Source organism: Pelophylax lessonae (genome assembly GCF_965119305.1).
Source record: "Pelophylax lessonae genome assembly, chromosome: 13".
Taxonomy (NCBI): domain Eukaryota; kingdom Metazoa; phylum Chordata; class Amphibia; order Anura; family Ranidae; genus Pelophylax; species Pelophylax lessonae.
In genome coordinates this window covers 114145847-114170980 of record NC_138780.1, presented here as the reverse complement: position 1 = coordinate 114170980, position 25134 = coordinate 114145847, and the positions used below count along the sequence as shown (strand labels likewise).

The following is a 25134-nucleotide window of genomic DNA, read 5'->3' as shown; positions in this document are numbered from 1 at the left end:
GATATTCTTCTGCTATTGACTCCGTTTGTTTCTGCGACAACTTGAGAATTTGGTTGTTTAGGGACCTCCCATGAGTACTAGCCATCCTTGTTCTTTCCATTATCCCTTTTTTTTTTTCTTCTTTGTTTTCTATTTCCCATTTTCTCTCTTTTTCTTTCACTGTTCTCTTTGTTCTGCTTTTTTCTTTTCTCTACGTTAGTTTATACCAGGTATTAGAAAGAGTTGTTTCTAACAATATTAATACATGTCCTTACATACCATGGATGTATCTATTGGGTTTCATGCCTACTGAATCCCTGGAATTTTCTAATGTTTCTTCTGCCGTACTTAGCTAGAGATTATTGCATATATTGCTTGTTATGCCTTCTAGGTAATGACCATGCTTGCCTCACGCTGTACTCTAATGCCTGGTATACACAATGAGATTATTGGACAAATGATCATCCGTTATTTTTGCATGCTAGTCTCATATTGAAAATTAAGAGTTTACTAAATTTACGAAAAGTCTTGTACAACAGAATAAAAATTAGGAAGTGATGTAATGTGTTGTAGTGTATTTGGTATTGTATTTTCATATGACAATTGTACTGCTTAAACGAAAATCGTACGATCTGGTATCATACGAGAAATATTTTTGTGCTTGTCCGATCAGTAAATATTGGATAAACTGTCATGATTGGCTCTCAAAAGCTGTGTACTAATGATCAGATTATCGTACAATCAATTTGAAAGAGGTATTTTTGTATGATTTTCTGATCGTGTGTATGGGCCTTGAGTATTTCGAACTAGGTATATCGGTGTTTTGCTATATTGCTGTTACAGAATACATGGATGTTTTTTTCTTTCTGGAATACCTGTAATGCTTTCAAACTCCTAATAAATAATCATTCAACAGGCAGGCTGCTAGTGAACCAGACATAGAGGGCTTATACAGCCCAGGACCATAGTGTCCATATAGCTGAAATTTATGCATGTCTCCCTTTCCTGCCTGAAGTCTACCTTAGACCGAGGAAAGGTCAGTTGTGTCGCCATCAAGGACCCTTAAACTGGGGAAATATACATTATATCTTTGAACTACAGAAAGAAAGGTGCTGCCTGTCCTATTCAAGCCATGTAACACAATACTAGATCTATTATATCTAGGAGTGAATATATATATAAGGGCGAAGATATCAAGGAGAGGACCTTCACCTTGTGAGTTGGGACTCACCCCAAAAAAAGTTCACACAGGGGGGATAGCCAAAAAAGCCCTGCCCCTGGCAACACAATCTGGGACGTAACATATTGGATCCTATGCAAGAAACACATTCTTGATGTCTGTTATGATAAATAAGGAAGCAATATAGCTCCAAGCAGCACTAGTATCGCTACAGCTTTGTCGCCTAGCGCAAGTCACTATCAAGAAGGAAAACATCGGTCTGTTATGGTCTCTCAGGCCCTGAGGAAGCCTTGAGCGAAACGCGTCGGCTTGCTGGGGACCTACCGTGACCGAATCCAGCTTGAGACCCAATTTCCATCCTATACAGATTTTGGTTACAACCCCCTATGGGGATATGTTTCTCTATAAGTAGTGACGTTAATTGTTTGATTTTATTATTGTATGTTATGTCAGTCCTTTGCTATCACATATGCATGGTAGTCCATGCTGAGTTTTATTGTTCTTTATACAAATAAAATGTAATTTTGGTTTTACAAACGGTTCTTTGTCTGATCCTTCTACTCCCACTGGCCCGCAAAGCCCCATCTTTTTCTATCATTTTGTTTTGTAAATCATTCAACATAATGTTGGGATCCATCCACATGCCTGACCGGAAGATGGCTCAGTCTCTCAGAGCTTCTCAATGAGGAACTGAGCAATCAGCAGTCATGTGATCACTAGAATCTCAGTCTTAGAGCAGGTGAGGAAGAGCTGCAGCATAAAATCGATGCTGCATCCACCTAGGTAGGTATGTAAGTGTGTTTATTGGTAATCCCGCACTACTCCTTTAAATATACCTCCAATACTTTAAAAGCTCTTTGATCTTGCCCATGATGGTGAGGTTTAAATGGAAGAAAGAGATTCTGTGGACAGGTGTCTTTTATACACGTAACGAGTTGTCGTTAGGGGCAACTTCTTGACCACTTGCTTACTGGGCACTTAAACTCCCTTCCTGCCGAGGCCAATTTTCAGCTTTCAGCACTGTCACTCTTTGAATGACAATTGCGCGGTCATGCTACTCTGTATCCATATGAAATTTTTTTCACACAAATAGAGCTTTCTTTTGGTGGGTTTTTATTTCTGGCTAAACAAACAAAAAAAGACCAAAAATTTTGGAAAAAAAAAAAAAGTTTTTATAGTTTGTTAGAAAATGTTGCAAACAGGTAATTTTTCTCCTTCATTGATGTGCGCTGATGAAGCTGCACTGATGGGCACTGATAGGCGGCACTAAAGGGCACTGATAGGCGACACTGAAGGGCACTGCTGGGTGGGACTGATGGGCACTGATAGGCACTGGTAGGTGACACTGATAGGCAGCACTGATTGGTGGCACTGATGATGAGGCACTGATGGGCACTAATTGGCAGCACTGATGGGCACTGATAGGTGGAACTGGTGGACATTAATAGGTGGCACTGGAGGGCACTGGTGGGCACTGCCATTGACTGATAGCTGATCACTTAGTAAAGGGAAAGGAGCGGCCCTTACTCTAATCTGAGATCAGACGAGTCTCATGAACTCGCTGATCACAGAGCGCGTGGCCTGCGGCCAGCAGGGGGTGCGCAGGCAGCACATGCATGGGAGGGTGTACATGGATGCCCTCCTGGCAATTTAGGCCCGTGCTATAGCCATCTTTCGGCTATAGTGCGGGCGGTGAGAGGTTAAATTGACAGGACTAATCTGTGTACCACATGAGCACATACTGTAGCCAGTTTGTGGGAGCCAGAATTATTGTTGGTTGGTAAGGGATCAATTCCTTATTTTACTCACTGAACTGCAACTCAATTTATAACATTTGTATCATGTATTTTTTTGGGATTGTTGGTTGATATTCTGTCTCTATCATTTAAAATACACAACCACAGGTTGTGCATTAGGGTGTGCACCCCAAAGCTCAAACACCTATTATCACAGGGAGGAGGTTCTGGTGGTGGGAGGCAGTTGATTAGGAGCATATTACATTACGCCCTAAATAATGGTGTAACATGTTCCTGAAGTTGAACCTAGCCTTTAATATAATGGGGGCATTCACACTGGCCACTGGCACCCCCAACCACCCACCTGGTGCTGCCCCTGGATAATACTAATGCACATTGAGTAATTAGGGTGTGCGAATGCACACCCGACACACCCTGTGCGCACGTCTATGCACAACCATGTGGAGGAAATGTCCTTCTTCATGGTTGTGTACAACGCGTGAGTTTAATATTCACCTTTAAAAAATGTGTTTTATTGTGCCAGATCTAAGCACTTTCTTCTCTCTGTTTTTTTTTCTCAAAGTTTTGTATGCATTTTTATGCTGTCTGAAAAAGCTGCAAATTGATTAGGGACTGATGGAGGACTATGGTCAATAAGTAATGGACTTTGCTGAGAAGGGCCATGCTTAGCTTGGATTGATACATTTTCTTCTAATTACATAATGCTTATAACCCTTTCTGTCAGCTGTTGCTTGATTTATTTTGAAATATGTAGAATTGAAGAAATAAAGATCTATGCATAAATGAGCTGGCTCTGAACTTAGCAAAGGAATGTGCATACATATATGTGGTTTTATGAAGTACATTTGGGGTTAGTCATTGTCTATTTACCATTAACACAGAAAAATAGACCTGTTCCCACAAGTCCTGAATGTCTGGGGGTCTCATTTATTAAAATATCCGAGAATCTCCTTCAATACTGTCTGGTTTGTGCAGTAAGACTAAAGCAAAGTTGTTTATTGGTATAATAACAGCAACAGTCCTGCACACATTTATGAACTTATTGTATTTTGTACATGAGGCTACCTTATGCACAAGCTGTTTTTATGCACAAGTTGTTTTTTTTGTATATATATATATAGACACTTTTTTTTTTGCACTTGCACTTTCCTGGTGAATAGTACCAATATTGGTTTGCACCGGATGTATATATATATATATATATATATATATATATATATATATATATATATATATATGTGTTTATCAATCATATGTTTTTTGCACATCAAGAGCAAAGTTTGCACATGCATTATTTGCACATATAACACTTTTTTAGATAGAGTGTGGTGACACATTTTTTTTTAGATAGAGTATGGTGACATGTATTTACTTTTAACTAGTCCTATTGGTTGTAGCAGCCAAAACCTGAAGAGCAATGCCAATACCCACTACCACTTTGCATAATAGTCCTTGAGTCTTTTTATAATCTATGCTAACTTTACATGTCAGATACACATTTGTATACATGCACATCAGCTACGACTCTATTTATGTGAATAATGAGGCATCAAATGTGCACTGTTACTTTCCAGTTATAGGTTCGCTATGTCATAGATCGTTCTATAATAATATTTAATGTCTGTTCCTAATGTTGAGAGATATATTTTGCAAATAAAAACTCATTGTTAGATCTATTTTACGGCAAAATTCTAATATCGCCATCTGTTCCGGAATCAAGCATTATAAATTAGGTCTACCTTCTGGGAAAGAAGCTTAAATTAACGTTAGGCATTATTACATTATAGAACTTGTATGCAACCAAATACTTTTTGTGTGTCAGTGCTTAATTCACGGGACTAACTGTTATCTCCTTTATTTGATACAGCGTTTTAATTCGAAGCCCTGCAAATCTAATTCAGGAGATTATTTTAGTGGATGACTACAGTGCGGACCGTAAGTACTCCTCTGCTCTTTCCCTACTTGAACTCATCACCCATAATGATGCGTGAGAGAGATGAGCTAAGACTGCCATGTGATTAGAGGGTGTTATTTTGCACAACAGATGGCATCTATTTATGGTTTTTCACTTATCATGTAGCTTTGAGAGTTTAAATCCCGTGGACTCTCTTCATTTCACATTAGTTAAGACGTTGATCATTATATTACCTATTATCTGTAGGCTTCCAGATCTGTGTTTTCTTGTTTCAGCATTAGGTGCAGGTTCTTACTGGCAAGCTGCCACCTTTCAAAGCCGCCAGATACAGCAGTGGACATACTGCCTGTGACACCTTGGTTTTTGAACAGATGCTGGGTCTTTTCAGGTGCTACATGGATGAATTTTTGTCTTAATAGACATTAAAAAATGTTCATTAAAAGGAAAAAAAGAACAAGTTACATATGGATGCGCACTCAGGCCTTAGCACATCAATAGATCTTGGTGTGCAACTGGTGTTTATCGATGTACTAAGGTCTGTGTGAGCCTCCTATGTAAACGTATTATTTTTTCCATAAAAGAAATTAAAATTGATTATTCTAATTCAACAAACAATTAAATAAATATGTTGTTTATGTGTAATGCATTCATGCAGCACCTGAAAAGTTCCAGCATGCCCCCATGATATTAGAGGTACTGAAAATTAGCGATGCGGTACACTGTCATGGGTACTCAGCCAAAATCTAAAATTTTGTACAGATTCCCTGAAAGTCAAGGTGATGCAAGCCGCAGGAGGGTTGGTAAGGATAATTCAGAACAAAGGAGGACCTTTCTTTCTGATTCTGATCATTAAGTAGTCATTGGTTAAAACCCCTGTCAGTTTTTTCTGTGTCCCACTGGGGAGATTTTTCCTTACCTCTTGTTCTAAGGGCACAACAAAAACTAAGAATGTTGCCAAATTAAAGGGAAATCACCTCTTAGTTGTCTCCAGATGTCCTCATTGAAATGATTCCCATCCTGTTCCAGCAACAATGGACACCAGCACAAATAAAAAGGGTACATTATCACAGTATAGGTACACAGACAGCTATACAATTCTGACAGAGGTCAGAAATTAACTGTAGTAGTAAGATTGGGTAACCCTTCAACTTCTGGCAGTTTTTTTTCTTTTTAGTGTTTGTGGCCCCTCACTTGTGACACCCTGCACCGGAGAACATGATAATGTCACTATGACAGAAGTTGAAGGGAAAACTCCCCAATTGGCAATTGACACAGAAACTGGTGTCACCATTGGAAGCATTTCCCTCCCTCCTGGTCCAAAGACTAAGGTTACCAGGACAAATAGAGGTGGACCATCTGCCCTTTAGAGAAAGCAATAGTCAGCACACAAATAGCTGTCCACAGACACCATAAAAACCTGATAGGGGTTCTAACCCTTCCCTTTTCTAAAGAAATGTAGCTGTTTAAAGCATTAGTCCTAAAATTGATTTTGATTGATTTATATATGATCCAGGTCAGCACACCTACAGCTGTAGTTATGAAGAGGTCCAATATCCCCTGCTTGGGTTTATCAAGCGTGCAGCAGAGAAAGTCCCTGTTATAGCATTTGGACTATAATTCCAGGGTGGGTCAGATAAGCAAAGTCCCCAAGAGATATAAGAAGTCAATAAGTGACTCCACCAACAAGTTGCATTTACAACTGAAGTGCTAATTTAAGGCAGATTAACTCTTAACACCTGCGGCATGTGATTGGATGCATTAGGGCTTGTAATGTAGCACAATGTAGCTCTGATGGTCAAGGCAATGCCAGTGAAGGTGCAGCTGGGAGGAATGGGGTAGTGAATGGCAGAAAGTGGGCAGGGTACAGAAAACAGATGAGTACATTTGCAATCACAATATTCTGTAGACGTCCAGTAATTTCTTAGTGTAGAGTGACTGATAGCACCATGGCCATGGAACACAAGAGGGGGGCCACTGATAACCTTTAAAAGGGGACTCCACTCTGTGTTTAGCACATGCACATTCAGCAAGATATGTAGATGTATGCCAGTGTATTCCATATTCTTTATGTGAAGCCTGTCTGCTCAGAACTGTTCTAATAAAATAAATAATATGTGCACATCTCTCTACCATAAGGTATTTACAAATGACAAGGAATGATGTATTACTTGCATAGAGAACAATACTTCTCAGTGTAAAAAGAGATCTGCAGTCCTTCCTGATGCTGGGCTGAACAGATTGCGGAGGTGGTTCATAGTAAAAGAATATCATGATCTCACGTTTCTATTTCATACAGATGCCATGGAGAAAGTAGCTCAGTGTCTCCCACACTGATTACAACTAAGACATTCTGTATTTTCTACAACCCCACATTAGGTCCTCAGTGAACTTGAGGTGCATTTTTTAGACACTGCCCAAGCCAGGACCAAATTTGGGCAAAATGATGACCTAAGCAAAGTCCAACAGTAGTGCCACCTCAGCCCTTCCATCGATTAAACCTAAAATCCAGGTATGAATTATATTGCATAGTTGCATTTGTCCACCTTGGATATATATAAGAATGCATATGCCATAGCTATATAACAATGCATATGCCATACCTCTGGGATCTCTGTGGAAGCTGGAAAGCACTGTAGTAGTCTCCAGTACTACAGTGATCACCGCTCTTTTCCAGGCCTCGTCACGTCACCACTTCATCTCTCCACCTTGTCCAATCAGAGAATACCTTGCAGTCATTGAGAATGCAAGGTATTATTTGAATGGCACCGGTGCCAAGCGGACAACCCCCTTTGTTCCCTATGCAGCAGAGCCACCAACCTGCTGAAGACAGTGGCTGTAGTAGTAGAGAGTACTGCAGTGATTTCTCCCTTCCACAGAAGTCTCACAGGTATAATAAAAGCATACTTACATTGGTCCAAACTAGCCCACTATGCAATGCAAACCATACCTGGTTATAGCTAAAAAAAACATGCTGGTGATTGAAACAAGGTGATTGAAATCAATTTTTAATCACCTTGTCAATAATTACAGTACAAGACACAATAAGATCTTAGATCATTTCAAACCAGACGTTTTAAAGTCTGGTCATTCTTTAAATCAAAAGAAAACATTTCAACAATGAAGAAACAAATCTGAAAATAGCAACTAAGGACAATTACAAATAATGTGACTATGGTTAAGTGTGGTAGTGAAAGATTTAAACGTTGCACATGATAGCGTAAAGGAAAACCTGGGGCTAGAGGCAGCCCCTTTTCTAGCTTTTCAAACCAATATGGTGCAGTGCTAATCATAGAAGTAGAATATAAAACAAATATTGGATAACCATGAACTTATTATATAAAAATGGTGAGTATTATGCAACTAGTAATAAAAAAATCAACAGATTAAGTCCATAAATGTTAAGCAAGTCCGCCAAGAGTGTCATATGATTGCTATTTCCGGAAAAGAAAAATCCACGCAGGTGAGTAAGGTGTGGAAAAGGGTCACAGAAGGAATTACACCCAAAAAGTGATACAATTGGCTCCTTACCAGATCCCCCTTGCTACCAAGTTATAGGTAGCCAAGCGCATCGCACAGAGAGCCAGATGGTCCGGGGTTAAATGACCAAATCCACCTCCTTAGCCCTCAGTAGCCGGAAGGATCAATCAGAAACACCTCAGGGACAGCGGCTCATTTACACAGAATCCTCCTCAGTATGTGTGGAAAAGAATAAAGGGAAGACTCCCATAGTGTAATAACGTACAAACTTTTATTAAGATAGGTAAGAAGGGAGACACTCACATTTTGTAGTTCATAATACCAGCATATCTGAAAGCAGCATAGAGTGTTCCTGCAGATCGTTCCTCTCGCGTCTGGGATCCCCCAGCTGGATAGGCGGGGACAGGGCAGGGGAAGACTCCTCTGACCTCACACCTCCGCAAGCCAGGAGCCATGGTATCACGCGCCATCCCCTTTCTAGCTTTTATCTGGCCCTTGGGGCACTATGTCTCCCAATGATATAAGGCACTATTCCTTCCACTGACACATACTATGGGGCATTATTTCTTCCACTGACACCAACAATGGGGCACTATTTCTTCCACTGATACCAATGATGGGGCACTATTCCTCCCACTAATACCAATGATGGGGCACTACTCCTCCTCCTGCTGATTACCAACCCTGCGGCCATGTTTATTCTCACTGATGTTGGGCACAGGACATTTTCTACCCTCACTGGCCACAATCTGCCCATCCCTCCTCCCCTAAATTCTGAAGGACAGTTAACTGGCCATTTGTTTGAAAAGTTTTGAGACCCCTGGTCTGTTTTATTATTTTACACTAACTGCAGCAGCAAGGTTTTAAAAACCCTCATACAAAGCAGCCACCCAGGTCTCAAATGGTCCAACAACCCCCCCCCCCCCCCCAGCCTGAACACTAATCGAATTAGTAGAGCGCTCGCTTCCTGAGCAGCCCTGTTGATTAGAGCAGTGTTTGGGGGGGTATGATGGACTGCTGGGATGCTGCCTTTTGTGAGAGAGCCCCAGTCCAACTCTCTTATGTGCTAACAGTGCTCTAGGTATTTTAACTTTTGCAGGAGCACTTAGCAGAGTAAAAAAAAAAAAAGTAAAAGGGTTCTATATTGTTTGCTGTATATGCAGTCTGACTCCATTACAGTAATAAGGATTCAATGGTTAATCAAGCACTGACCCAAACCTTGCCAAACAAAGTCCAACTACCAGAAACGGGACCTGATTAGCAGGTGCAGCAGTGCTCCACTCAGTAAGACTGACAAATGTTAAGCTTTCTTGGTCTTTAGGACTAAAACAAGTAAGAATTAGGAAGTGTTGCAAAACTCCAACAGCATTGGTAAACAGGTATTTGAACATTTTAAAAATACAACAAATGGAGTAAATTAAAGATAAAAGCTATGTTCTCACAAGCAAATGAAATATTAAGTGCATTTTACTGTGCTATGTGCCTAAATAATGAAGAAACAAAGTGGAAATGAGATTTGCGGCTGTCATAGAGAAAGTTTTATAAAAGCTTTGAGAAAGCTGCAGAATATGGTTTTTAACACCTATGATCATCATTATTTACACCGTTTATATAAAGCTCACACTCAATACAATGTTTTCGCATCAGTCACCCCAACAAACACACGTACACTAGAGTTACTTTGGTCAAATGCCAATTTATTACAATACATGGAGAAACTCACTCAAGCACAGGGATAACATATTAAGTCAATGCAGATAGAAAGCCTGATGGGATTTAAAGCCAGGACACAGAGCTGCAGGACACCATTACTGTCTGACTGTTTAGCCACCAAGCTGCCCAGTGATTGAAATCCTTTTAATACATGGCTACTGTGTGTGCCACAATACTGTTTGTCTCTCATTGGTTCCTCTCCCACAGAGAAGTGAAGAGCATGGACAAAGGTTGTCAGGAGTTTTGGGAAAGACCATAACTGTAATCATGATTAGACTGGTGTAAATGGTTTGTAAGTAGGTTGAAGCAGTTAGTAGGTGCTATTCCATTAGGGAGGGTAGGAGTTAATATTTTGTCTGGTATTTTGGTGTAAGCTGCTGGGGGTTCCTGTCGGGGTCCAGCCCAATTGGGTGATATAAAAATGGGACAGTGTGATATAAAAATGGACAGTGGTCCGGTATGCAGTCTTTTGTTGATCCCACAAGAGAAACCAAGGAGTTCCAGTGCAACCTTGGGTTGTGAGACCCGTAAGAGGTGGAGATAGATGAAGAGACCCATAGGAGTAGGAGAATGCTGTTCGCCCACATGTAGAGACTTTTAACTTGGGGTTCACCCGGAAGACACCAGTGCTGGAGAAATGCCTTTGCAGGACTTATGCTCGCTGGACTGCAGTCTTTCAGTTATGAAGGCGCAGCACACAAGCCTGTAATTATAGTTATGGAACTAGGGAAGTATCATGTTTTACCCGCTGGACTGTAAAGTATTGAACCATTGTCCCTGCCTGGTCTGAAGTTGCTAAAGAGGTGTATCATAAGTAACCAGCACACACACAGTTAACAAGTGGGTCTTACCACATTGGGGTATGAAGACATCAGTATGGTTTGGAGTAATGTGAAGACACATGTGGTTACCTAGAGTAATGGAAGTGTAACAAGCGGCCTGTTGATAGCGTGTACCTAATATAGGTGCAACAACCTCTAGCAGCGGGGGAGATGTTGCCGCCACTCCTTCCACCAGTGATCTGTCTCCTATAGCAGTGAGAGTGGATTGCACTGCAGAGGTTCCCCATTCTGTACAGAGGTACGGAAGTTCAAGAGTTAAGTGAGTGCACATGTTGAACCTGTGCAGAGTGCACAGCCGCTGCCCACTTCACTACTGGGGATTGTAGTGGAAAATGCTGGACAGGTGGATGTGGATATTGGTTGGCTGTGACCCTCCAAAATGCAAGTTACTGTGAAGGTGTACATTGTCACGGGGAACAATGTTGCAGTGTCAGTGTACATGATGTACCTTCATCTCTAAGAGTAGAGGTCCACCTTAAGGTTGGGTATTCCCCCACAGCAACCTTAGCCTTGTCCGCGGGCATTGATGAAAATGGCACAAAGCAAAGGTACCCCATATGTGTGTGTAAAGTGACCTTGTAATCAAGTGCCTAATGTTGCCCAGAAGAAACCACGTGGGGCAGGCCTTCCATGTGACCCAGTACTTGGCTCCCAACAAGTTAGGGAAAACAATCACACTACCGCCCCACCTGCCCACAGGCGTTTTTTAGTTCACTTTAGAAGGGTATTGCATTCCCATACAAGCCTACAGGAATGCAAAACATGCTTGAAGCAAGGTAGAAGGAGACCAACTGCAGGTCAAATGATCCTATTAATAATTCTAAATAAGCCCAGAAGCATCTCAAACTGATGGCATCAACACAAGCCTAAAGGGCAGGCATCATATTAATGCAAGGCACAGTTTGCCCACTCTGAATCAGTATACTTAGAACCAAGCTGTCACCCTACTGGTGGTTTTGTTTAATGTGTGCATATCTACACAGTATACTATTTTTCTAAGGAAAAGGCCAGGAGGGTTGATCTGCATACATAGGGGAGCTTGGCCAATCCCCAGGCAATGGCCTGGCAGGGTGGTTGAGCCAGCCCTTAAATATGGATAAGTCATGCCACCAGGGGAGTCTGTGCGAGATGAATAGCTGAGGAGAAGGTTGGGGGCCTTGGAGGGGAGCTCCTGGTCTGGGGGGACTCTGCCTCAGGCTTGAGCTCGGGCTGGCTTGGGTGGATCCTGACAGCATTACGGTATGAAAGGAATCTTACCTAAGGAAGCAAAGGGAGCAAGAAGGACACCTAGGGATTCACAAGGGGAGAGACTGCCACAAGTAGCAAGCCTTTCAGGAAGGCACCGTTGTGCCTAATTTTTCCTTTCCCTTGCCCTGGGAGATCTTTGGAGCAGCCGGGTGGGCTGGTGAAGAAGCAGCCAGGTGGGCTGGTAATTCCTGCAGTCAGTAAAGCTGGGATCAGTGTCTACAGTGGAGTTGGAGATACTCAGGTATGCAGCCTACAACATTTTGTGCTACTTTCTAAGGGACTGAGAGTTCCTAGTCCTTAAGGGGCCTTTATATCTTTGATCATCAGAGACTGTCAGTATTCAGAAGGAGAACAGTTGGAGTATGTATATAGGGAGGAAGGTATCCCTGGTTTTGTTGCAATCAAGCTGGGCAGCCCATGGTTTCTATTCCCCATCCAAGGTATTACCCTTAATAAAACAACAAAAATCAAGCTCATAGACTGTTCCTTGTGTCTGGATGAAAGTATAAATTGCTTGTTGCCTGGCTATGCCGGAGTGATGAACCCAGTCATCTGGGACCCCTGAGGGGGTAGTGCTACACAATGTTATCATTCTAGATATAAACTACTAATCCACTCCCATCCTCTCCTGTAATGAAAATGAACAGAGGATGACTTGTGTGACAATCATTACTGCCTCCATAAGTATAGTGGATTGAGTTAGCAAAGCCACCAGGGACAGGAAGTATGTCATTTGTAGGAAAATAAAGGAATAAAATAAGATACCCAAATGCACTCACCACATCTAAAGACTAGTAAGCTCCAATATATATTCAACTTTTTTTTTTTGGGTTTAGATACACTTTAACCACTTGCTGATTGCCCCATGTATATATACTGTGGTGCTGGGGTTCCTACAGGCGAAATCTCTTCCGGGTTTGCGGCACGCAACGCACCACCAGCAACCAGCGCCTGCTGTGATTGGACACAGTGGGAGTCAATTAGCGGGTCCGCGGAGACCTGCCGATTGTTTCCGAGAGAGGCAGAACGGCGGTCTGCCTATGTGACAAGGGAAGCTCTGTGAATGCAAAGCAGGAACACGGATCTCTGTCTTCCCACACTACAAGCATCCCCCCACACAGTTAGAAAGCACTGCCTAGGGTCACATTAAACCCTTTGATCGCCCCTGATGTTAACTCCTTCCCTGCCAGTGTCATTAGTACAGTGACAGTGCATATTTTTTAGTACTGATCACTGTATTCGTGTCACTTGTCCCAAAAAAGTGTCACATAGTGTCCGATTTGTCCGCTGCAATGTTACAGTCCCACTATAAGTTGCTGATCGCCGCTATTCCTAGTAAAAAATAAATAAATAAGATTTCCATAATAACACCATATAATGTTTGTAGCTGCTAAAACCTTTGCGCAAACCAATCAATATACCCTTTTTGGGATTTTTTTTACCAAAAACATGTAGCAGAATACATATTGACCTGAACTGATGAAGAAATTATATTTTTTACATTTTTTTTTATTGGGTGTGTTATTATAGTAGAAAGTAAAAAAATTTAGTTTTTTTTTTTTTTTCAAAATTGTCAGTCTTTTTTTGTTTATAGAGCAAAAAATAAAAACTGCAGAGGTGATTAAATACCACCAAAAGAAAGCTCTGTTTGTTGGAAAAAAAAGAACATCAATTTATTTGAGTACAGCCTTACACGAAAAAGCAATTGTCAGTTAAAGTAACGCAGTGCCATATTGAAAAAAATGGTCTGGTTATAAAGGGGGGTAAACCTTCCGGAGCTGAAGTGGTTAAGAATGTAAAGGGTAAGCAAAAACGAAAAACTCCTATTTACTGACATGAACATGTTGGTAAAATTCACAATATTCAAAGCTAAGTTTGTTTTACCTAAGATATTGCAATTCACGTTTTTTTGTATAGCATTTGTTTTATCAATACAAATAAATGCTAATAGCTCACTCCATAATCGCAGCTGAGCTTCAAATGACTTCCCCATACCTATGAGTTTAATCCATTATTTTTTTATAATATGCTGAATTTTGTTTTAAATTTATTGGCTTAAAATAGAATAATAAAATATGGCCTGATGCACCCCGTGACGCACCTCCATCCCTAAATAACAGAGAAAGTTGCAAAAGTTTGCCATCGGGACTTTAAATGAGGTGCAACACGCCCAATGATGAGATATAAAATGCAAGTTTATTGGTACATACAATGTCAACAAGTAAACACGGACAAGTACCGTATTGTCAAACAGATTTGTGATGTTATACATAGTATATTAAATATTCATAGTCAAGTACACTATTCCATAGAACAATCCATGATAGGTATGAAAATTCACCCTGGTATCCCGATGTGTTTCATGAACAACTCTTCACTTCCTCAAGGGTTGATGTGATACATAAGTTATATGAAATAAAGCATGTAATAAAGATAGTAGATGATGTTGTACTAAAGAAAAACACTAAGGGGCCACCAAGGGGCCCATACTTACAAATCTGTTGAAAAAGAGATGCATGCTCATGTTCCATTGGCTCCCACTGGGAATGTCTATCCCGGGAGCTGTGGGCCTGGGATACACAAGGGCACAGCAGGACAAACAGGGCCATATGTAAGCACAAACCAACATAGTGTGGCATCTACAGTGATGGCTATAGGAGATATATCTATCTATCAGACTAATTTCTAAAGTGTGTATGAATAGTAATATCAGCAATCAATACAAGGAGCGTAATACTGTGCAGTAAGTAGGAGTATCAACTAGTAACACTAGGAGTGAGCCTGAGTTCAAAAAAATCTATATCGGATGCTCAGAGTAATTGCTGAACGTGGGCAATAAACCAAAAAAGTGTGAAAAAGGATCAATAATATGCAATTAAGATTAAAGGAAAAGGCAAAAAAAAAAACCCCAGGGGCCAGAGGCCTCAGAAGAGGCCTCAGAAGAAGAGGTAGTGAATCAAGGTAGCAACCTTGACTGATGTGCAATCAAAGTGAGATAAACACGACTAGGTGCATTGGATATATCATATTATGTAAGGGTCAGGGAGAATTGGATAGAGTGAAGATGAAAATAGACTCCAAGTGGATGTGGTAAGGAAGAAAGAAAAAGAAAGAGAAAAAAAGGGGGATAAACAGCCACCTAGTCACCAGTCTCAAAGACAGAAAAAGTGGATGAAAGTGACCTACCATAGTGAAGCAATGCTCTGGGCAAGAGGTTGCATGTATCATCACCGATCACCATGAAGCCACTGAAGGCAAGTGCAGCGCTGGGCTCTCTTATTTGTACCTATAAGGAGCCCCTGTGGACCTCACCCAACATCAGGGCTGAGAGCACATCCAACCACACCGTGGTGCAACATGGCCGCCTGGATTGGTGCGATGACATCACGGCAAGGGCGTTGGCGTCCTATGCTGGGTCCGCCACGTGAAGCCGACACTCTTTGCAGGCACCACCCGTCCAGGATGGGCAATCGGGGACCGCGAAGGATGAAGAAGCATCTCAGCTCCCCAGACAGAGACACCAATTGCAGCTCCAGGGAAAAGAGCATGGGATAATTAGTTGGAAAAGTTCACATCATATAACAGTATAGCCATAATGGCACAAAGTATAAAAATGCAAAAAATACAAGGTCCAACATGTGGAGCAAGCCATGAATGGGCAAGAAGTGTATTCCACCTAATATACAATACAATAATAAAATATGGCCTAATGCACCTCCATCCCTAAATAACAGAGAAAGTTGCAAATAACAGAGAACGTTGGAAAAGTTTGGCTTAAAATACATAATTTATAATTCTAAGCATTATAAGGAAAACAAAGTAATAATTTGCTGTTTTAAAGAACAGATCCTGGCAAGCTTTTGAGTTTGCACATGTCATTCCTTCCAGTATATCTAAACGTTGTACAAACCATGCATGTTTCACCAGCATTGGCAGACATAGGCTTGGTTCTGATCTATGCATGTCGGAAACAAGTGCAAAATTGTGTGCTTTCCCGACATGCACAGAAATGCGCTGCTCTTTAGCAGAAATGTGGGGTGCCAATAATTCTTAATAGCACCCCCACACATGCAACCATGCAATTTTACAATTTCCCCGCATTTCTTGCAGGTAGGACATCCCTATGAAATGAAACGAATGGGCTGCCCTACATGCAGGTCTGCAGGGCCAAAAAGAAAATTGCGATGCTGAGCACCTTGCTCCTGCGCTCAGAACCAGCTTCTCAGGCTGCCTCTATCCCGGAACTCTTACTTGGCATCCACTATGGCTAAGCTTTGCTGCCCTCTACGACCGGGGTGGTCGACAAAACACTGCAAATATAAACAAAGAAAAGGGCGCACCAGCCTAGCGCATTATGCTCAGTAGGCTTTTATTAAAGAAATGTTAAAAATAAACTACTCACAAACATGCAATATAATCCAGCATATAAATTCCATAGAGCAACGTCCATATTGTAAGTCCAATGTCTCGTGACATTGGACTTACAATATGGACGTTGCTATATGGAATTGTTATGCTGGATTATATCGCATGTTTGTGAGTAGTTTATTTTTAACATTTCTTTAATAAAAGCCTACTGAGGATAATGCGCTAGGTCTGCAGGGTCCCTGTGCAAGAATATTTTTTGGGCCCCCCATTTAACTATTGCCCAGATACAAACATAATTACTTTGTGAAGACAGATAGATAAATAGATATACACATTTAAAAGTATCCTCCTGAACTTTCTCATAGTCTAATATGCAAGGTAAGACAGTGAATACCACTAACACCTAACACTTGCCTGGCCCATGTTTATTATAAATGGGCCAAAAACTCCCAGAAGGCCCTTGTGCAACTACACAGTCTCTATGGTATGTCTATTAGTCAGATCTAAGCCTGAGCTGAAAAGCGATGGTTGGAATCTAAAAGTCTGAATCTTATTGATAGCTGTAGGGAAATGGAAACAGTTTTAGTTCTAACTGGCTGACATACTTTGAACTTCATTAATTATAGAGATGTTCACATACACTCTGTGAATATTAAAATTGTTTACTTTTCAAGCCCACAACAATCGATATAGATTTCTTAGGTAATTACTATGATGCTCCAAACACACCCAACAGCAACAATGCAATAATGGCACATAACCAGTAAAAAAATGTGTGGTATCATTTCAGTAAAGAGAAGTTTTCTTTTGTTTGTTTTTTTGTTTTTTTTAAATTATTGCTGTTTTTACCTTGAAGTCGTATTTTATTTGACATATCACATTTTTTATAAACTTTCTCCCACATGTTTTTGGTTTTATATAAAATATTTAGATTTTTAGTGTAGCACTGCCCCCTTGAGGGTTGCTGGTAATTGTATGTTCTTCTATGTTGCTTTGACCCTGTGAACCGTCCAGCCGTCCTGACACTCTAGGTTCAGAAATGTTGTGTATACCTTTAAATGACACACTGACACAATGCAAATAGAGTTTAACTTTTTAGTTCAGCTGTACTCAAGGAAGAGACTTGAAAAGAGTAATAATCAACTAAGCCCTGGATGAACAGCCAGGGCTCAGTTGAAATGACACTAAAGAACAGTGAATAACCAATTATAATAACAAGTAAATACACCAAATATACACAGTATCTTGCAGTAAGTAAAATTAATCTCTCAGAAAGCTATAAATTGCTTTAAGAAATGCTTTTACTAAAGGGGAACCCCAGGCCGGCCTTTAGTACCTGTCTCTTAATGAGAGATAAGGTAGCCTAGATACTAGTAACATGTCCCCTGTAAGAGCAATGAAATAGCAATGTTCAATTTGCGAGGCCTTGCTAAGATCTTCACCGGCAGTTGGAGCTCAAAGACCAAATGATTCCCCAGTGTAGCACAGTGTGAAACAGGCAATGCAGAATAGCTGGTCTTGATTATCAATGATCCACTAACTGATCCAGATGTAGAGTGTCTGTGTTCAGTGTCAAAGAGAAACTGTAGCAACTGGTAAATGGACTCTGAGCAGGTGCTCTCTCACCAATCCTAATGTCCTTCTAATGAGTCCTGGAAGAAAAGGCAGTAGCAACTCTCCATGCTGTGAGATACTGAGATGGCTGCGCTCTGCTGTCTCAGTGAGTCCAGCAGACTCCACCCGATCAGCGATACTGCAGTGATGTCTGCGATGCAGCGATGGTCATCCGTCCTGCCTGGGTTGAATATGCAGACAGCTGGGTGGTGTGCAGTAGGCCACAGTTTGCTCCCTCTGCAGCAGACCAATGCACACACGATGGATCCTGGGAAGCAGAAGAACGTGGGCCTGTTCAGCAGATCCCTTTATAGTCTCCCTGGAGCCCATGGCTTGCTGGGAAGTACAGTTCCTAAACAGTTCAGCAGTGCAGTGATATCATTGTAGAAGACTACAGTTCCCACAATGCCTTTTTTCCAGTCTCATTGGTTTAGTGAATTTGCTAAGCATTTCTAAACCCAAGAACAAAAATTGATAGTATTGCAGCTTACTGATCCTTAGATGTGGTGGCTGCATTCGTTTTATTTTCCCTAATATAATTTTTTTTGAACAGTTTCAAGTGTGGTGGCCACGTTACAGCTTACAGATGTATAGTTTTCTTTTTCACACCTTTTTCCCTTTATTTTATTCTGATAAACCTGCCAGTAACTTCCTGTCCTAGGGTGACAACTGTAATGAGAAGTGTTGTCACCCTAGAAGAGTTAATGTGCTACGTCTACATAACCCTACATGACAATGCTAATGTTGCACATATGCTGAAAGTATGGTCAATAATTCCAATGTGCGAAGGGATCGGACCGGGTGAAATCAGAATTATTTTTATTGAGAAGTTTCTGCAAATACAAGGACATCAGTGAGGTGACTTTTTATTCTGAAGGACAGGAACTGCTATTCTGTCCATACATACTACAGTATTACATAACTATATATATATTAATATCAACATTCTGATATACAGGAATAACGTCCTCATAGAAAATAACAACCAATTAAACATGTGCTGAAATGTTGTTACTCCTTCTGCATCACAGGGGTCTCATAAAACAATCTAATATCAGATATAAACACATAACACTATAATAACCCCATTCCTGGTACACTGTAGTCATGTTGCGACAGTGTGACCCACTAACATTTGTGCAGTATGTTATTCAATCACACAGTAGTGACAGGAGCCTTTACTGATCACAGGGATGTAAATTAAATCGACTTTGCCCTGTTTATAACCCTAAATATACTCCTTTTTACCTGCAAATACAAGGACATCAGTGAGGTGACTTTTTATTCTGAAGGACAGGAACTGCTATTCTGTTCCCCCAGGAACAAAACGTCGAACTTTTTAGTTCCTCCCATGCCTTGCTTGCAGTTGTGCTTTGTGCTGCCATCTACTGGTAAATTAATAGAAATGCCATAAAACAGAAATGTACTATTTTTTAATGGGGTACCTGACATCCCTTACACTCTCCCCCACAAAATTTGATGTCGTCCCAGACATATGCAGATTTAGTATTAGAACCATTCCATTCCCCATCTCACAATAGCCATTGGGAGCCAAGGTTAAGTAGTAATCCCATTAATGGAGGAACCATCCTCCCTGCGACATCTACTCCCAGTTATGTCACAGTTTCCCACCTGGTCCAGAGCGCTCATGTACCTGGTGAGATATTGTTGCATATAGCCAACTAATTAGTAAACCTCTACAACACAGGTTTGTGTTGGTTATTGAGAAGATGGTTTGATGGAGAACTAGGGAACACCTTATTACTTCAGTCCTTTGTTTTTTAAAAGGTGGAATACCCATGGTATGTTATCAATACAATACAGCATAACCACCTAATACTCTCTATCCATTTTGTTGTCGGCCGACTTTACCTTAACTACCTAGTTCCATCACGTGAAGCTATTTTTGCTTGACCTGGAAAATCTGCTGTGAGAGTGCAAGAACTGTCCTTTTGTTAACTACAGAAAATAAGAGCTAACATCTTCAAAATACGTAAACAACTGTAACCTAGTGATAATTAATAGACTGTATCAATATATATGTGACTATTTTTACCAGTTTTTTGAGTCCTCAGCAAAACATTCTGGACTTAAATACCAGCTAGGGCAAATGGGTAGTGTATGAATACAGTCTATGACCTGTACAGCTGCATTTCTGGCAGTACTACTGGGTTGACCCAAAGTGTCAAAAGTCAGAACTTTTGGTTGTTTCCTATTCCTGCTGGGTTGTATCCTGCGTAGAGGAAGGGCATTCGAAGTGTCCTCATATTCGCCTTCGTCACAGTCAACTGTCTCTGTTGGCTTTCCTGGTGAAGGATTTTCTTCTTCTATATCTCCTGGTAAACATGCAGTTTGTTCAGGTTGACCCACAGGCTTGTCCTCTGTAGTTTCCTCTGTAACTTCCGCTGTAGCTTCCTCTGTACTTTCTTCTTGAACTTCCGCTGTACCTTCTTCTGTAACTTCCCCACTCGTTTCAAACTCACAGGGGTAGAACTCTGCTGCTTCTGGATTCAACTCTGTGTCTTCTCTTGTGTGATCTCTCTGAGTTACAGGGATGAAAGATCTCCATTGCTCTTGTTCATGATCGGATTCATCTTCTGATACTTCCTCAGATATCTGTGTAGGCAGTTGAGTAGTCTTTGGAACTTTACCTTGTTTTCTGGCACTGGGTCTGTCAGGTATCTTCTGATCTCTGTCGACGGGTAGGTAATCGCATGGTAATAACAAATTGCGGTGTAGAATCCTTGTTCGGCCCTTTCCAATTTCTGGCTTGACCTCATACACTGGACTATCTTCACACTTTTTCCTAAGGACAACATGTACGGCATCTTCCCAGAACGATCTCAATTTTCCTGGTCCTCCTCTTTCAGTAAGATTTCTTACAAGAACTCTGCTGCCAGGTGCAAGTTCAACTCCATGAGTCTTCTTGTCATAGTGTTCTTTTCCTCTTTGTGCAGCTTGAGTAGCTACCTTTGAAGCAACTTGGTAGGCCTCAGTCATCCTATCTGTCCACGTTTTCACATACTCAGAGTGAGTCTTGTATTTTTCTGTTACTGGAGTGTCAAACATGCTATCTATGGGTAATCTTGGAGACCTCCCGAACAGTAGAAAGAATGGAGAATAACCTGTAGCTTCACTCTTGGTGCAATTGTATGCATGTACGACCTGTGCAAGTGAACTTTTCCAGTCTTTCTTGGAATCTGGTGACAGGGTTCGAAGCATAGACAACAGGGTACGATTAAATCTTTCACATTGTCCATTGCCTTCCGGATGATATGGAGTTGTGTGAGAGTTCTGGATATGGCAGTGTTTCCCTAATGCCAAGAACAATTGATTTTCAAATTCTTTACCCATGTCATGGTGAATTCTGGTAGGAAATCCAAACTTCAAGACAAAGTCACTGAATATCTTGTCGGCAACAGTCTTTGCAGACTTGTTTTTGGTTGCGTAGGCTTGAGCAAACCTGGTGAAATGGTCGATTACCACTAATATGTACTCATAACCTCCTTTACAAGTCTCGAGATGGAGAAAGTCAATGGAGACCAGCTCAAAAGGATAAGTGGTGGTAATACTGTTCAATGGAGCTCTAGTAGGCTTATGTGGGCGTTTGTCTTTCAGACAAGTGCACTGGTGGCTGATGTATTGCTCAGCGTCTCTCTGCATATGTGGCCAAAAGAATCTTTCTCTGATCAGGTTTACAGTCCTTTCGACTCTTATGTGTCCCATATCTTCATGTAATTCTTTCAATACCAATTGATGATACAACTTGGGCAACACTAGTTGAGAACCTGATGATGTTTTCCGTCTCAAGATTCCATCTTCATCAAGGTATAGCTTGGTCCACTGTTTCATTAGTATGAAGAGATCAAGTGGTCCACCTTGTTGTTCCTGTTTTGATGGGAACCGGTTTTGGCTCTTGTACTTCCACACTGGGCCAATCACGGAGTCTTCTTTTTGGGCTGTCCTAATGGTCCCTTTGGGTATTTGAGCTACATTCGTTTGGGTACCATCTATTGTTGATGTCATATGGGCGATGGTTACTGGACACAGCCAAGGCATTTCTTCCTTCTGACATACTTGAAGTGCTTGGGTTATGCATCCGACGATTTTGGGGTCAACTTCTTGCGAACACTGTTGCATGTATTGTTCAGGACTTAATGGCATACGGGAAAGTACATCAGCATCCGCATTCCTTTTTCCTGGACGATACTTGATGGTGAAATTGAAGTCAGCTAATTCTGCAACCCATCGATGGCCTGTTGCATTTAGTTTAGCCGTAGTGAGGACATAAGTTAGGGGATTATTGTCAGTATATACTACAAAGGATGGACAGTAGTATAGGTAGTCTCTGAACCTATCACATATGGCCCACTTCATTGCTAGGAACTCTAGTTTTCCCGAATGCATGGGATAGTTCTTCTCGGCAGGTGTGAGAGTTCTAGACCCGTAAGCAATTACCTTTAACTTTTCCTCTTGCTCTTGGTACAGCACAGCTCCTAGTCCTTCTTGCGAGGCATCACAGTGTAGAACAAAGGATTTGCTGTAGTCAGGGTAACCCATCACTGGAGGATTAGTTAACACCTCAATAAGCCGGTTAAGCACTACCTGGTGGTGGTCAGTCCAGACTATAGACTGATGAGAGGGTAGTTGACCTCTTAGCTTTGGTGATGGCTTCTTCTTCTTCCTGGACTGGCTAGTTGGTGCTGATGATGCAGCAGGTGTTGTATCCGCTGACAGTAATTCATAGAGAGGTTTTGCAATTCTGGAAAAGTTTTGGACGTAAGGGCGATAGTAGGAAATGAATCCTAGTAGTTTTCTGAGTTCTCCAAAAGTCTTTGGCTGGTTGTTCTTCAATGCCAGCACAGGCGCAGTGTCTGCTGGATCCACGGAATGACCATCTTTGGACACGATCTTGCCCAAGAATCTGACTTTGTTTCGGAAGAGTTCACACTTCCTAGCTGTTAACTTGACTCCATGTTGCTGATATCGTTGCAGTACCAACCTGACATGCTCCACATGTTCTTGGAATGATCTGCTGTGAACAAGGTTGTCATCTAGGTACGGCAGACAGATCTCATCCCTCAGTCCCATTAAACAGGTTTCCATGCTGCGTTGAAACTCAGCTGGTGCAGAGCTAAGGCCAAAGGGTATTCGGATCCACTCATACAGACCCCAAGGTGTGATAAATGCAGTCAGTGGTCGACTGGATTCTTCCACAAATCCTTGATGGTAGGCTTTCCCTTGGTCTAGCACCGAAAACCATGAACTTCCTCCTAGGCTGTCCAGCATGTCTTGGATCCTAGGGATTGGATGGCGGTCAGGGATGGACTTCTGGTTCAATTCTCTGTAGTCACAACACAGTCTTAAACTACCGTCCTTCTTCCTTACGCACACAATGGGAGATGAGTATGGAGATTTTGACTCCGCAATCCATCCACGGTTCAGTAGATCCTGCAGGTACTCTTTCACTTCCCGGTGCAGTGGTTTCGGTACGGACATGTAAGTCCTCCTAACTGGTGTGTAGTCTTTGAGGCGAAGTTGCAATTGTAGGGAAGGGATACATCCTACATCAGAGTCATCTTTGGCGAAAGCATTGCATTCCTCCCTTAACATCGTCTTCACTACCTGTTGATCCTCCTCCGGTAGGTGTTCGATAACCACTGGTGGATCCCAGTGTTCTCGATTAGCATCGCTTACCGGTGATGGACTCGTGTTTAGGTTTTCCACTCGACCTTCTGGCCCTTGTCTCGATGTCGGTGGCCGATGAGTTACTGTGTGAGTGGCCACACTCACTGATTGTTTCAGTTTCACCTGAGCTGGGTACGTTGTCTTTATGGGTTCGAGGCACCCCATCCTAGTCTGACCTGATAAAATAATGTCCCGCTTAGTTGTGTTCCAAACCGGGATGGATAGTTTGGAAAATTGTCCCTTTTGAAGTGATACTAATGTCTCACCTACATGCAGTCCATCAGGCCAATGATGGGCCTCATCAGGTGTAAATAAAACTGTCTGATCTTGCAGTGCTGGTTTGGCGTGAGCCCTACACCTGAGATACGTCCCAGTGTTTGCTGGAATTCTTTGGCTCTTAGTACCAGTCTTTAGTGTAGCACCATCAGTTTCCCTGTGACTGGCTTGTAGTAGACTTACAAGGATCTCTGTTTTGGTGGTCGACAGTTCCAATGCTGTTCCTAGTACGTCTACAAAACCTGGAATGGCTTTCTTTCCCTTGGCAGATGTCTCCTTGAAGAGTTCTTCAATGACATTATAACCGATGATGGGTTTTTCAGCTACTTTCTCATCCTCCGATACCACAAGGGGCACTATTAACTGTTGGCAGGTGTTAATTCCCGATGTTAGCTGAAAAACGACCTCAATCCACCCGGAGAAGGGAATCTCAGTTTCATTAGCTGCTTTTCCTAGGAGGACTCCGGGCCCAAGCAATTCTTCAAAAGATCGGAGCACTGTATGTGGCAGAACCCGCTGTCTCCAGCTCTCATTGATAATGCTAACCTGAGAGCCAGTATCCCATAGGGCCTGGACAGGAGTATCATCTATTTCACAGTTCACAAGGCATTTTTTTCCAACGAGACTCAGTAACTTGCTGTTTTGTCTCATGGTAACACCGTCTACGTGAGTTGGCACTTCCTCAGCCATCTGGTAGAGTCTTTGGTTACTGCGGGTAGGTACCCTTTGCAAGGGGTCTTGGCTCACCCTTCCAGCCATGGCACTGATGGTGGTTTGAGAGCTTATTGCTTTGCTACCGACAGGAGTTGCACTTTGGGACACAGGGTTGGTTCTCGCACAGGTTACTGTCGGTCCCTTGACAGCAACCCTCTCCCGTTTAACTGGTTGGGACTGGTCATTTTACAGTACCTCGCTATATGTCCAGATTGACCACAATGAAAGCAATGGTCACAAGCAGTTCTCCGACCAGTTCTTTTACAAGATTGGCAACCTCTATTGCTCATGTCCATTGTTACCTGAGGCCCTCTAAATTCACAATCTCGCAGAGTTCTCGAACCTTGGAAAAGTGTTTTCATC

The 25134-nt window shown here is 41.8% G+C and overlaps 1 protein-coding gene across 1 annotated transcript in view; it reads left to right on the top strand.

Moving 5' to 3' along the window:
* Positions 1–25134, top strand: part of GALNT16 (polypeptide N-acetylgalactosaminyltransferase 16) — a 248253-nt gene that overhangs the window by 151803 nt on the left and 71316 nt on the right. The window contains exon 4 of the mRNA XM_082275418.1: positions 4784–4851. Coding sequence (XP_082131544.1) covers positions 4784–4851 — 68 coding nt within the window. The remainder of the gene's footprint in view (positions 1–4783; positions 4852–25134) is intronic.